Source organism: Lycium barbarum, chromosome 6 (genome assembly GCF_019175385.1).
Source record: "Lycium barbarum isolate Lr01 chromosome 6, ASM1917538v2, whole genome shotgun sequence".
NCBI classification, from domain to species: Eukaryota; Viridiplantae; Streptophyta; class Magnoliopsida; order Solanales; family Solanaceae; genus Lycium; species Lycium barbarum.
This window is the reverse complement of record NC_083342.1, coordinates 123,501,833-123,515,230: the sequence shown is the minus strand read 5'-3', so window position 1 is coordinate 123,515,230 and position 13,398 is coordinate 123,501,833. Positions and strand designations below refer to the sequence as shown.

Genomic DNA, 13,398 nt, shown 5'->3' with positions numbered 1-13,398 from the left:
TACAGGTTGACAATCCAGCTAACTAGGATGTGCTCGTATCAGCTGCTTGGTGAGCCCAGTTCCTTCGGGGCGTTATCCTGCTTTCAGTCTTTCCGATTTTTAGACAATTATCTTTTCAGTATTCTTTAGAGGCTTCATAGACATAGTCTAGTCAGTCATATATTAGCATACTTTGATGTGTTAGCCTTGTTGGCGTTGATTTCAGATGTTTTAGACTTAAACACTATGTTCGCATTTTATATATTTCAGCTAGACTCTTTAGTAGATCGGTATGTGTTAGTCTTATTTCCTTAGTATGTTTTGATATTACATGTTGATTCAGCCAGCCTATGGTTCATTCGGTCGCATACAGTTAGGCACCGACTGTCGTGTTACGCCTAGGCCATGGTTCAGGGCGTGACATTAATGTTAGCCGGTAGAGGAGGATGGAGCTTTAGATTTTACCTTGTAGACTTCTTTTTTTGTGCTGCATGTAAAGATAGATTTCAGAAAGTCTTATTGAAATATTCTTAGGAGTTGGCATAACACAAAACCTCATGTATTGTACATATAAAATCGTTCTTTTTCTTTTGACTTAATTCATAGATAGCCCCTTAAAATGGTTCGCTTGTTTTACTTTGACATTTTAACTAAGGCTAATTTAAATTGAACACTTCAAACTTAACAAATATGTTCAGATTAAATATCTCACGCTAATGTGGCACAATAAATAATATGCATTCGCTCATGTGCTGACATTTTATTTCATTTTAATAACTTTTTCCTTCTTCTACTTTCTTTTTCTTTTCAAATATATTTTCCTTTATTCTTCGGTTTTGGCCCTGGACCATCTTCCTCTTCAGTGGCATATGCAGGATTTTTAATGTTGCTATCGACATTTTAAAAAGTAAATAAATAAATAATTAATATAATAATGTTATATTAAAAAAATTATCCTAAGCGTATCAATAAAGAATAATTTAAGTAAATTACAATAACTTTTCTCGACGAGCTTTCATATTTTGAAATGTATTCATAATAGTCTCATTAGAGATAGTATTAAATATTCTTTTTTTATATAAGGCACCAAAGTACTTAAAAGTCTATCATCCATTTGATTTAGTAAATTAATTATAATCAACTTGATGGCCGAGAAAGCTCTCTCAACTTCTCAAATGTACAGTAGCAATTGGCAAAAGTAAAACAAATTTCACAAGTCCAAACACAAGAGGATAAGTCCCATGCTTCTTTGTGTATGTTGGAGAGATTATCAAGTCCTTTAAGATTTAAAACCCATATAATTCTTCATTTCCACTGAACCGCCGGAAAAAGATCTGTAAATATATAGTCAGATCCAGCTTGCATTTTGGCTGAAAATGCTGCGTCTAAGGGCATTTCGCCCTACAAATGACAAGATCGTCAAGATTCATATGCATCCCACGCATCCTTGGCTCGTTACCGCTGATGCATCCGATCACGTCTCCGTTTGGAATTGGGAACACCGCCAGGTATTACTTTTTCTGCTTTCTGTTTTTTTTGTTTGGATTGATGAATCTAAATTGGTTGATTGCCAGATTATTTATGAACTCAAACCTGGTGGTGTTGATGAGCGCCGTTTGGTTGGTGCCAAATTGGAAAAACTTGCTGAGGGCGAATCAGGTAATTGTTAGATTTGGCCTGTTAGTAGCATCAACAATATCTACTACTATGCCTCAAACTTTGACCTATGCACCGAATTTTACATGATTCTGATTTTTGGAAAAGCTAAAATACTACTAGTAGAAGAAGAAAAAGTAATCGAAGGTAGTCTATACGGGAGTGAGAGATATTACACTCTAATAGTTCATTTTTGATTCAGTTGTTTATTGACGGAGTGTCAGATAGACCGTTTCTTGATAAGGTGAGTGTCACACAGACCTTTAAGTTAAAACTCAAATTTCAGGTGTAACATTCAATAGTACCAGTTTCAAAAAAAAAAAAAATAAAAAAAAAATCAGGTGTAACACTTTAGTAAGAGTAAGCAATGGCGATGGAAGAAATTTGGGCAAATCTCAGTTCCTTGTATTTTGGGATTTGTAGGGAAAGCTCAGGTCGAGCTTGCTCCTTGCGAGATGCAAATTCACTAGAACTGTGATATTTCTCTTAAGATTAACATAGCCTGGCTCCTGGGCATAGCACACTCTATATAGGATATCAATTAGATTATCAGCGTTAAAATATTTTCTTTTTTATAACTGTGATGTCTGGACCTACTTGTAGAACTGTACACAGAATTCTCTGAGCTCAGTTCAATTGAGAAAGTTGAGATTCTAAATTCTAGTGGCTTGGGTTAGGGGTGCTGGTTAAGTGTATATTCACTCTATGAATCTGAGCTTTTAATGTTGGGGTAAATCAGTGAGAATCGACTCGAAGTACTGAACAATTTGTTGCATTTGACTAAGGCCAACAAATTATTGCATTTGACTAAGGCCACTGGCAATGCACATTGTTGCCAGTGGGCTAACTAACCCTGTAGGAGTCCATAATTTTTTGCACATTGGCTCACTTTATTCATGTTTGTGAATTATGTCGCATGATACATTTTCAAAAAGTAGTCCTTTAGAATATTATACAGTCTGTAGTCATTTATCTTTTTAAACTTCTCTTTATATTTGTCTGCAGAGCCTAGAGGGAAACCTACAGAAGCCATACGAGGTGGGAGGTAATTGATGCTTACCTTGGACTTCCATATCTTCTCCAGCTTCCTTAATGTCTTTGTTGAATCTTACTATGCCATTCTGGTGCATGGTTCAAGTGTAAAGCAGGTTAGCTTTTACGATGATGATGTACGCTTTTGGCAACTCTGGCGTAATCAGTCTGCTGCTGCCGAGTCCCCAGCAGCTGCTGGTCATGTCACTTCAACTTTTACTTCTCCTGCTGCATCAACCAAAGGACGCCATTTTCTTGTTATTTGTTGTGAGAACAAAGCTATTTTTTTAGACTTGGTGACGATGCGTGGTCGCGATGTACCGAAGCAGGAGCTTGACAACAGATCACTTCTATGGCAAGTCTTAAATCCATCAATTTCATTTTTGTATTATCCAGCCCTTTGTACTTTTACGGTTCTTAACGAATTTAATCTTTTTGAATCTGCCCAAAAGTTGAACTATCTGTTTGCAGCTATTTCTTAGACTACCATTTCCTAGGAAATTAAGTTTTCTAGGCTACTATTTCATTGTATCAGCGTTGCCAACTACCAGTCAACCTAGAGCATCTCAAGTTTGTTGCACTTAACCAACAGTTCACTAAATGTGCTTACTATTTCCTACTGCGAGCCCGTTTGGATTGGCTTATAAGTTGCTTATAAGTTACTTATAAGCTGTTTTCAGCTTTTTTGAGTGTTTGGCTGGCCAGCTTAAAGTCATTTTGTGCTTAAAATAAGCTCAAAAAATAATTGGCCCCATTTGACTTAGCTTATCTAAAGCAGCTTATAAGCTGAAAACAGCTTATAAGTAAAAAAAAATAAGTTAGACTACCCCAACTTATTTTTTTTAGCTTATAAGCTGCAAACAGCTTATAGGCATAAGCCCATCCAAACAGGCTCTAAGTCATTACAGAAACTGCTTTTCAGTTCCTTCCTGTCTACTAGTCTCTTTTTATTTCAGGCAAAAGTATATTTTAATTGACCATCATCAATAGGATGCAAAGGCCATACAAAAACAGGGAGCTGTACACTGTTTTCAACCAGCTAAAGATGCCTCTTCTCCTTCCTCTCCACTAGACTCTTAAATGTTGAAGCGGGGAAACGACTCAGCAAACAGTTGGGAAATCGAAATGAGAAGAATATTATGTTTAACAAGATCTAAGTTGAATTAGGCATTCTTCAAAACATTTTTTTTTTTTGCTTAGGCTAAATGGGATTACGAAATCCTGTAGTTGGAAAGAACTTTCAGAGATGATAATGGAGAGAACAAAATTATATATCCATGATTTATCACACAAACACAGTGGAACTAGAGGGGCTGAACATGAATTTTACTGGGGTGTATGGACCTGGTCCAAGGACTGACAGGGAAGTTTTATGGGAAGAGCTGGTTGCCAAAAGAGGACTTTGGCATTATCATTCATGGCTGATTGGTAGTGATTTTTATGCTGAATTTACCAAATCGGCAAAAGAGTTCACTGAGATGATACCAGATCTGTCTTAAGTTGATTTGCCTCTTCACGGGGGCCAATTTACTTGGTTTAGAGACAATTCTGACAATAGAGTTCAAGAATTGGTAGATTTTTTATCAACAGTGACTGGGACGAGACATTCAAGTACATGAAACAGAGAGTTCTTCCCAGAACCATCTCATATTATTGCCCAAGTTTTCTGGAATGCGGAGAGTGAGGGAATTGAAGAATGTCTTCAATTGTGAAAATATGTGGCTAAGAAACTGAGATTGCTAAGAAAAGATAACCAGTCATATAGATGATAGAGTTTATTTGGTATTTGATTTGAGCTAAAATAAATACTTTTCTGTCATACTGGTGTTTAGTCTTCTGCTGACAAAAGTTGTTCTCTGGGTCATGGAAAGTTGGAAAAATGCATATGTGATTATCTTAATTTGCTTGTTCTTTTGAATCTCTTGCAGTATGGTGTTCCTGTCTAAAACAACTGCTGCTGATGGCCCTCTTGTGGCTTTTGGAGGGTCAGATGGTGTAATTAGAGTTCTTTCGATGATAACATGGAAGGTCTCATTTTAGAATATTTGGTTTGTCAAGTCTTTCTGATATTTGTTCTATTCATTGTCAAAACGAGTAGTTGAATAACAACGGCGCTTCTTTTCTGCAGCTTGCGCGAAGATACACAGGAGGTCATAAGGGAGCAATTTCTTGTTTGATGAATTTCATGGCTGCTTCTGGCGAGGTACTTGTTATGACTTCCAGTGGATAATTAAATGCCTTGTTATCACCTTAACTATGTGGGACATGAAATTTTAATCCAGAACCTAGTGTCTCCATCTATAATTCAAGATATAGGTTGTGTCTCAGAAATGTGTCCTAGATTTATAGTTGGTATATGGAGTTTGTAGGTGTTTGGACATGATTAGTTGAAGTTTGAAAAAAAAAAGAGTATTTGAAGTTGAAGATAGAAAAGCGTATTTATTAGTTTTGGTTAAGCTGGTTGGCGGTTGTTGGTGTGCTTAAAATTTTCCTCTTCTCTCTCCTCAAGGATATTGAGATATTTCTTTCGCGAAAGAGACGGTACTATTTCAGGCCAAGATATGCTTCATCGTTTGCAGCTTTTGTATTAGTTAAACTAGCAATTTTGCATTGATCTTCTGTGTGCAGGGGAGTCAGCCAAAAGAGATTGACAATCACATCTCTCTTTTAGACTTCGAAGGCCTGTCGGGATCTCAGAAAAATAATACTAATAGATCTTGATTGTGAAAAGTATGTTTTCCAGTTCTTATGATTTAACACAGAGAGCTTAAAGAAAATTTCAGTCTACAATGAAGCTGTACTTCAACTTGAAGAAGGGTGTCCTCTATCTAACAACTTAAATTTATTTATTTTTTTGACAAGGAACAACTTAAACTTTTAGATGTGGTGGTTCACGCATTTCAATAGAAGTTGACTTAGGTTCTTCTGAGTTTCTTGCCTTGTTAATTCATTTATTGTCAGATAGAAGAATCTTAAATGAAGTAGATAACTTGTTAGGGCAGTGTTGATTTCTCTGTCAGAGAGAAGTAAGGGGAAAAAGGGAAACATCTATCTAAGGTCCTTGGCTTGCATGGTTCTGTACCTAGTTCACTTTGTAGTAAATAAAATGAAACTGGATTACAGAAGTATATATGCTTGCTCTCCAGCCATTCAACATTTGAACGTCCCTTGTGTTTCCCTTTCTCAATATATAAATGGAGAAACAGAAATTGAAGTTACATAAAAGAAAATGAATTGTTGTTACGAAGAATATGGAAATTTTACTCTGAGATTTGTTACTGTAAACAGAACAGCTGGAAGTGACAATTCTGTGTTCTTATGTAATTTACATAAATGAATGGATATCTCATTGCAATTCCCTTTGCTATCATGTATATGCAGTCTCTTCTAGTTTCTGGTGGGAGTGACGGATTGCTTATACTTTGGAGTGCAGACAACGCTCTTGATTCAAGAGAACTTGTTCCCAAGCTCAGCTTAAAAGTATTTTCTTATTCCTTTAGTTCTTTTATCCTTTAAATTTCTACTGCTATTTAATTTCAACGAGTAAGATTTTCATTTGCCGTTGCTAAAAGCAAAAAAATGAGAACAATTTAGTCCGTGGAAGAATAGACCAATAAACAGGGTTGGTGTCTCATTTGATGTAAATGCATTCATTTACCAGCTTGTAGTTCATAGTATTAGATGTCGAGAATCCCCCCCCCCCCCCCCCCCTCCCAAGGGGGCACGAGAAGGAAGCATAAACAAACCTAGTTCTTTATTTGTTTCAGAACTGTCTTTTCAATGCATTGTCACATTTCAACTTTCAAACAGGAAATGGTCGTGATGGTAATTGGCCAGTATGGTCTATTGGTTAAAATATGTAAAATTCTTGTTTATTCCTCATGTTTCCTGATTAGTAGCTGTACATGTTGATCACCTCTTTTTTTCCTATGTTTGGAAGTAAGGTCAATTTAGAATACAATTTGTCCACTTCAAAAAATAGAATACTAGCGTGTTACTACTTTTTGGTAAACTTCTTGTGTTTCTTGCCCTAACATCAATAGAACTTATTACTTTATCCAAAAAAAAGAAAGGAAAAAAAAAGAATAATACTAGAATATTAACAGTTTTAAAGAATTGAGTAGAGAGACTGGCCTCCCGGTGCCCAACCCTGCTTCTGTTAACACAGAAACAGTGTTTTAGTAGAAGTCCTTATCGTTCATAGCATTCATTATAGTTTTATATTCCAAGAATTTATTCTGTTATTTTCCATTTCTTTATTAACCACTTGGTCCCTTTGCACGGAATGCATCTGGAAAATCAATGATAGATGAAAGTTGATTGAACTGCAAGTCCTTGCATGCTTTTTATTAAATCCCTGAAGCGTTTCTTGACCTTCCAATGTTATACTTTATAGGCTCATGATGGTGGGGTTATTGCTGTAGAGCTCTCCAGAGTGATTGGTAGTGCACCACAGCTCATTACTATTGGTGCTGATAAAACATTAGCAATCTGGGACACAGTCTCCTTTAAGGTATGGTACTGGATCTTTTAGATTTGTTGCTTTACGCACATAGCGGGTGTATTTCTGATAATAATAATAATTATATCCAATTGCAGGAATTGCGTCGAATAAAACCCGTTCCAAAACTAGCTTGTCACAGTGTAGCTTCGTGGTGCCACCCACGGGCTCCCAACCTCGATATCCTGACATGTGTCAAAGATTCTCATATATGGTAGGAATACTTCCACACACCTCCCTTGGTTGGAATATTATTAACACTGCTTGAAGTCTTCCCTCTTTGGGCAGAACATGATACTCTGTTGCAACTTTGCAGGGCTGTCGAGCACCCCACCTATTCTGCTCTTACAAGGCCATTGTGTGAACTTTCTGCACTAGTTCCTCCACAATTACTTACCTCTCACAAGAAGCTGAAGGTGAAACTACTATAGATAAACAACGTGGTTTATCTTAACATTTTCCTTGCTGTATATCTTGTCTTTCAAATCTTACCTATTTTTCCTTAGCAACTTCTTAGGTTTAGGAAGATTGATAATTTGAAGTGTTAAATCTACACTATGATGGCGGGAAAAATGAATAACCAATAAATATTTTATCATTTTAGGACGAGCAAAGCCGGAATGTTTGAAGTTTGGCTATTGTAATCGGAAAGTGATTTTTACAGTATCTTTTTTATAAGAGGAATTTATACTAGTTTCTTCAACTAGATAATTTTGAGGGCTGTTTATGCACTCTATCATATCCTATAGGGTTAAGATTATGCAGGACGGCATCTAACTATTTGACTTTTAGAAGATGACTCGAGTCTTGACTACAATTTATTTATGTTTTTCTCTCTGGCCTTTTAGGTTTATTCTATGGTTGCACACCCTTTACAGCCACACCTTGTAGCTACTGGAACCAATATTGGCATTATTCTGTGTGAATTTGATCAGAAGTCTCTTCCTCCTGTAGCAGTACTGCCAACACCAGCAGAAAGTCGTGAACATACTGCTGTCTATGTAGTTGAAAGGGAATTGAAGCTGTTGCAATTTCAGTTATCTAACACCACTGCTCCAGCACTCGGAAGTAATGGCTCTTTGAGTGACACAGGAAGGTTCAGAGGAGAGATTCCTGAACAACTCCACGTCAAACAAACCAAAAAGCATATTACTACTCCAGCTCCGCACGATTCGTACTCAGTTCTTTCTGTCAGCAGTTCTGGGAAGTAAGTGGTTCACAGACAGTAGCGATACCCTAGCCCTATATCAGGCTTAGCATAGCAGACCGCATCTAGTATCTTCAACATTATCTTGATCTGTCTTATTGCCTCATATTGTTAAAAGCCTCATCCATTATTTCTGTTATGTTTTTTTAAGTTGTACTGTCCGGTTTTACAAGGTTCTGAACTGTAACGTTTTGCAGGTATCTAGCAATTGTATGGCCTGATATTCCTTACTTCTCTATCTACAAAGTCAGCGATTGGTCAGTTGTTGATTCTGGAAGCGCAAGGCTTTTGGCTTGGGATAGTTGTCGAGATAGGTTTGCTTTGTTGGAATCTGCACTTGCTCCTAGAATTCCCATTATTCCAAAAGGCTCATCTAGAAAAGCGAAGGAAGCTGCTGCAGCTGCAGCACAGGCAGCAGCAGCTGCTGCATCTGCTGCTTCTTCTGCTGCTGTTCAAGTTCGTATATTGCTGGATGACGGGACATCAAATGTATTAATGAAGTCGGTGGGAAGCCGGAGTGAACCAGTTATTGGCTTGCATGGAGGGGCATTACTTGGTGTGGCCTATCGAACTTCTCGAAGGGTTAGTCCTGCTGCTGCTTCAGCAATTTCAACAATTCAGTCTATGCCATTATCAGGCTTTGGAGGTAGTTCTGTATCTTCATTTAGCACCATGGAAGACGGTTCTCAAAGATCTGCAGCTGAAGCAGCACCTCAGAACTTCCAATTATACAGCTGGGAAACATTTCAACCAGTGGGTGGTCTTCTTCCTCAACCAGATTGGACAGCATGGGACCAAACAGTTGAGTATTGTGCTTTTGGTTATCCGCAGCACATTGTCATATGTTCTTTGCGTCCACAGTTTAGATACTTGGGGGATGTGGCAATTCCTTTTGCCACTGGGGCAGTTTGGCAGCGAAGGCAGTTATTTGTTGCTACTCCTACTACCGTTGAGTGTGTTTTTGTGGATGCTGGGGTTGCGCTTATTGACATAGAATCAAAACGAAGAAAAGAGGAAATGAAACTTAAAGAGGCACAGTCAAGAGCTATTGCTGAACATGGAGAATTAGCCTTGATAACAGTCGACAATCAACAAACAAATCCACAAGAGAGGATAGCATTGAGACCCCCAATGCTACAAGTTGTGCGGTTGGCTTCTTTTCAGCATGCGCCCTCTATTCCTCCATTTCTGTCATTGCCTAGGCAGTCAAAAGTTGATGGTGATCCATCGAGTGTGCTCAAGGAGATGGAAGCTCGTAAAGCTAGTGAGGTGGCAGTTGGTGGTGGTGGGGTTGCAGTAGCTGTCACTCGTTTTCCTGCAGAGCAAACACGTCCAGTTGGACCTCTTATTATTGTAGGTGTTCGAGATGGTGTTCTTTGGCTAGTTGATAGATACATGTGTGCTCATGCAATATCCCTTAGCCACCCTGGTATCCGTTGCCGATGTTTGGCAGCTTATGGAGATGCTGTTAGTGCTGTAAAATGGGCCAGTAGACTTGGCAGAGAACACCATGATGATTTAGCGCAATTTATGCTTGGGATGGGTTATGCTACTGAAGCACTTCATTTACCTGGAATATCCAAGAGGCTAGAGTTTGATCTGGCCTTGCAGAGCACTGATTTGAAAAGAGCACTTCAGTGCCTTCTAACAATGAGCAACAGCAGAGATATTGGGCAAGAAACTGTTGGATTGGATCTGAACGATCTGATGAACATGACAAAAAAGAAGGAAAATGTTGTTGATGCTGTTCAAGGAGTAGTTAAATTTGCCAAGGAGTTTATGGATCTCATTGATGCTGCAGATGCTACAGCACAAGCTGATATTGCTCGTGAAGCTCTTAAAAGACTAGCTGCTGCTGGTTCTATAAAGGGAGCTCTACGAGGTCAGGAATTAAGAGGTGTTGCTTTACGGCTTGCAAATCATGGGGAGTTAACACGACTCAGTGTATGTCACTTGTTTTGTTTCCAATTGGTTCATTGACACGGCCCTTTTTTTTAGTAAATCTATTAGGCAGGGTACCTAGTAGCTCATTTTATGAATTTTCTCAAATAAAGCCTTCACAATGTGAAAATAACAGGAGGTGCAAAACATAAAAGCTACTAGGACTTACAGAGTGTCCTAACTTGACAATGAGCTGTAAAATTAGCTTAAATCATGAATGAGCTAGCATATGTATAACTAGAATATGACCTATCCATTGTCCAACACTGGACCATAGCTAGTGCTTTAGTTCTGGGCAATGTCATAAGTGTGTCCCAACTAACAGGATCGAAACTGGACAGTAGAGTTAGGCAAAGAAATAGCTTGATTGTGAACTCCATCCTCGTTTCTGGCAGCTTGACTCTCGACGGTCGACATTGAGTATGTCGCCTGCTTCTTTTCTGCTTTTGTTTCAGATCCTCATATACATTTGAACTTTACTAACTGGCTCTTGGCTCCTTTATACCTTATCCCTTGATAATGATCTTCCCCAAGTCTGAATTGATCATCTATGCTATCAGATTTAAATTAATTTAACCTAGATGATTAACCATTGATTTACATTTCTACGTTATATTTTTTTCCCATGCTTCTGGGTCTGATAAAGAAAGCAGTCAAATTCAAAGGATCTTTCAGTTTTTCTGCTTCTAGTATATTCTGTTACCCCCCTCTCGACTCTGCTAACATGATAGGCGTTCCTTGTGAAATTTGAGATCGATAGCATCAGTTGCACGACAGGATTCATTGTATATTTACCAAATGATTTTAAGAGAATAAATTCCTCACATAGTGCCAAATGAATTTTTTGCAGAACTTGGTAAACAACTTGATATCAGTTGGTGCGGGACGGGAGGCTGCATTTGCAGCTGCACTTTTGGGAGACAATGTACTTATGGAGAAAGCATGGCAGGAAACTGGGATGCTTGCTGAGGCTGTACTACATGCACATGTAAAATTTCATTTTCTAAATGTTGGATTGGTGTTTTGACCTATAAATTAGCACTTCAATTAATAGCCTCCACCTTCTGCTTTGGATTCGATCTCTTGATTTAGTATTTGTTACAAATGGTCTCTCTTTTTTTTTTTTTTTTCTTTTTTTTTTTCAGGCTCATGGTCGACCTTCAATGAGAACCTTGGTCCAGGCATGGAACAAAACGTTGCAGAAGGAGATGGAGCACACTCCATCAATGAAAACTGATGCAGCAGCTGCATTTTTGGCCTCTCTCGAGGGGCCTAAGCTCACAAGTTTGGCAGATGCTGCAAAGAAGCCACCAATTGAAATACTGCCACCTGGTATGGCATCTTTGTACGGTCCTAATCCCGGTCAACCCAAACCTCTTCTGGGGAAGCCGGGCTTGGCGCAACCTGGCAAACCACTACTTTTGGAAGGATCTAAAACGACAGCACCAATTGGTTCTGTTCCAGCTGGAAGCGACACAACTGCAACATCAGAATCAGGTGTTCCTCCTAAATCAGAAAATGGGGCTTCAACTACACCAGAATCAAGTAATCCACCTGCGCCAGACTCTGGTGCTGCACCTGCATCAGAGACTGGTGCTGCACCTGCATCAGAGACTGGTGCTGCACCTGCATCAGAGACTGGTGCTGCACCCGCAACAGAAACTGCTGCTGCACCCGCAACAGAAACTGCTGCTGCACCCGCAACAGAAACTGCTACTGTACCTGCTCCAGAAAATGGTGCCGCTCCTGCAGAATCAAGTACGTCCCAAGCATCACACTCAGATGCTTCAGTTGCTGCTGAAGCAATTGTGCCTGCTGCACCAGCACTTAATGAAAAGCCCTCAGACTCTCTGGCCTTGGTCCCATCAACTTCAGCTGCTATGGAACCAACTACAACCGGCTCAATTGTTCCATCGACTTCAGCCACGGGTCCACCACTTGCACCAGAAAATAAGAAACCAAGTTTTCCTGATGAGCCTCTAATGATTGATTTTTCTTGACGTGCTCTAATTGCATGTTCACCTTTCCCTTGCAGATTCTCTGCGTACGAGTGGTATGGATTCCTTGCATTACATTTTGTATAATAGTGGAGTAGAATATCTTATACTTTCTTTTTATGCTTAATGCACTATGCATGCTGCAGTTGAAGCTGCGAGTTCTTTGGTAGGATCGTTATCTTAGGTGTCAAGGTCTGTTTTGTTAATATTAGTTTGTCCTGTCTGTTCCTTATTCTTTGATTTGGGGGGATTTCGCCAGTTCACATCATCTTGTGCTCCGTCTTTCTTGATTTTGTAACCTCTTTTTTTTTTTTCTTCTGATATAACTTCATTATTTTATGCTGCATCTTCCTTTTTCCCCCTTTTTTCTGTATCTTTTTCTTGGGTGGAATTAATTTTGATTTGGTTCAAATTCTTTAGGGGCAAACATGCTTGTGAGATGTGACACTTTGTTCTTCAGCACCTGCTTCTTTATTCACTGTCTATTTCGCGGTATTCAAGTTGACCTCCACATTTTGAATTTATCACTTGTAAATTTCTTTAGAAAATGTGGTTTGAGATTTGTACCAGTCAAATACTATCAAAACTTCTCTCATTTCCATGGTCCAACAACAACATACTCAGTGTTATCCACAAATGGGGTCTGCGGAGGGCAGGATATTCCCCTACTTTTGTGAGATAAAGAGGTTGTTTCCGATATATTCTCGGGTTAAAAAAAGTGAAATTTGAAGCAGGATTCAAAAGAAAATAATGACAACAAAATATCAAGATGAATATAAAGCAAAAGAAGCAATAGATAGTAGTAAAATTGAAGAATAAGATACTACGAAAATACTAACTAAATAAGGAGAGGATGAGCAGAGGAGACTAGCCCTTTGCCTCTCTCACAAACAAGTACGATAATACTCGACTACTTACTATCTTTCTACTCTAATTTTCGATCTCCATATCTGCCCTCAGTAAGTTGAGCATGTCCATACACGGAAAGAAAAGGGAAAAAGTAGGAGAGACGACGTCAAAATTCGTAAATTGGATGGAGAAGTTTCTATCAAGTTCAGAAGTAATCACATTTTCGACACTTTTGT

General features: G+C 38.7%; 1 protein-coding gene across 2 annotated transcripts; it reads left to right on the top strand.

The window, feature by feature from the left end:
- The first annotated feature begins 1,095 nt into the window (after positions 1-1,095).
- Positions 1,096-12,652, top strand: LOC132598543 (uncharacterized). 2 transcript variants are annotated; one of them, XM_060311478.1, is made up of 14 exons: positions 1,096-1,487; positions 1,554-1,638; positions 2,641-2,680; positions 2,774-3,022; positions 4,596-4,695; positions 4,796-4,870; positions 6,049-6,147; positions 7,064-7,180; positions 7,267-7,382; positions 7,485-7,584; positions 8,017-8,375; positions 8,573-10,319; positions 11,167-11,304; positions 11,462-12,652. In XM_060311478.1, the coding sequence occupies exons 1-14, from the start codon at positions 1,356-1,358 to the stop codon at positions 12,314-12,316; spliced, it is 4,212 nt and encodes a 1,403-aa protein (XP_060167461.1). In that variant the 5' UTR covers positions 1,096-1,355; the 3' UTR covers positions 12,317-12,652. The 2 variants fall into 2 exon arrangements, with proteins under 2 accessions (XP_060167461.1, XP_060167462.1); XM_060311479.1 differs by lacking the exons at positions 1,096-1,487; positions 1,554-1,638; positions 2,641-2,680; positions 2,774-3,022 and having other exon boundaries at positions 4,622-4,715.
- The last annotated feature ends 746 nt before the right edge of the window (positions 12,653-13,398 follow it).

What these genes read in the sequence shown, in the direction of transcription:
- LOC132598543 (XM_060311478.1), top strand. Translation starts at nt 1,356, where the DNA reads ATGCTGCGTCTAAGGGCATTTCGCCCTACAAATGACAAGATCGTCAAG. An exon ending in GACAACAGATCACTTCTATG is followed by an intron (nt 3,023 to 4,595) that starts GCAAGTCTTAAA and finishes AATCTCTTGCAG; the next exon opens with TATGGTGTTCCTGTCTAAAA. An exon ending in GGGAGTTAACACGACTCAGT is followed by an intron (nt 10,320 to 11,166) that starts GTATGTCACTTG and finishes AATTTTTTGCAG; the next exon opens with AACTTGGTAAACAACTTGAT.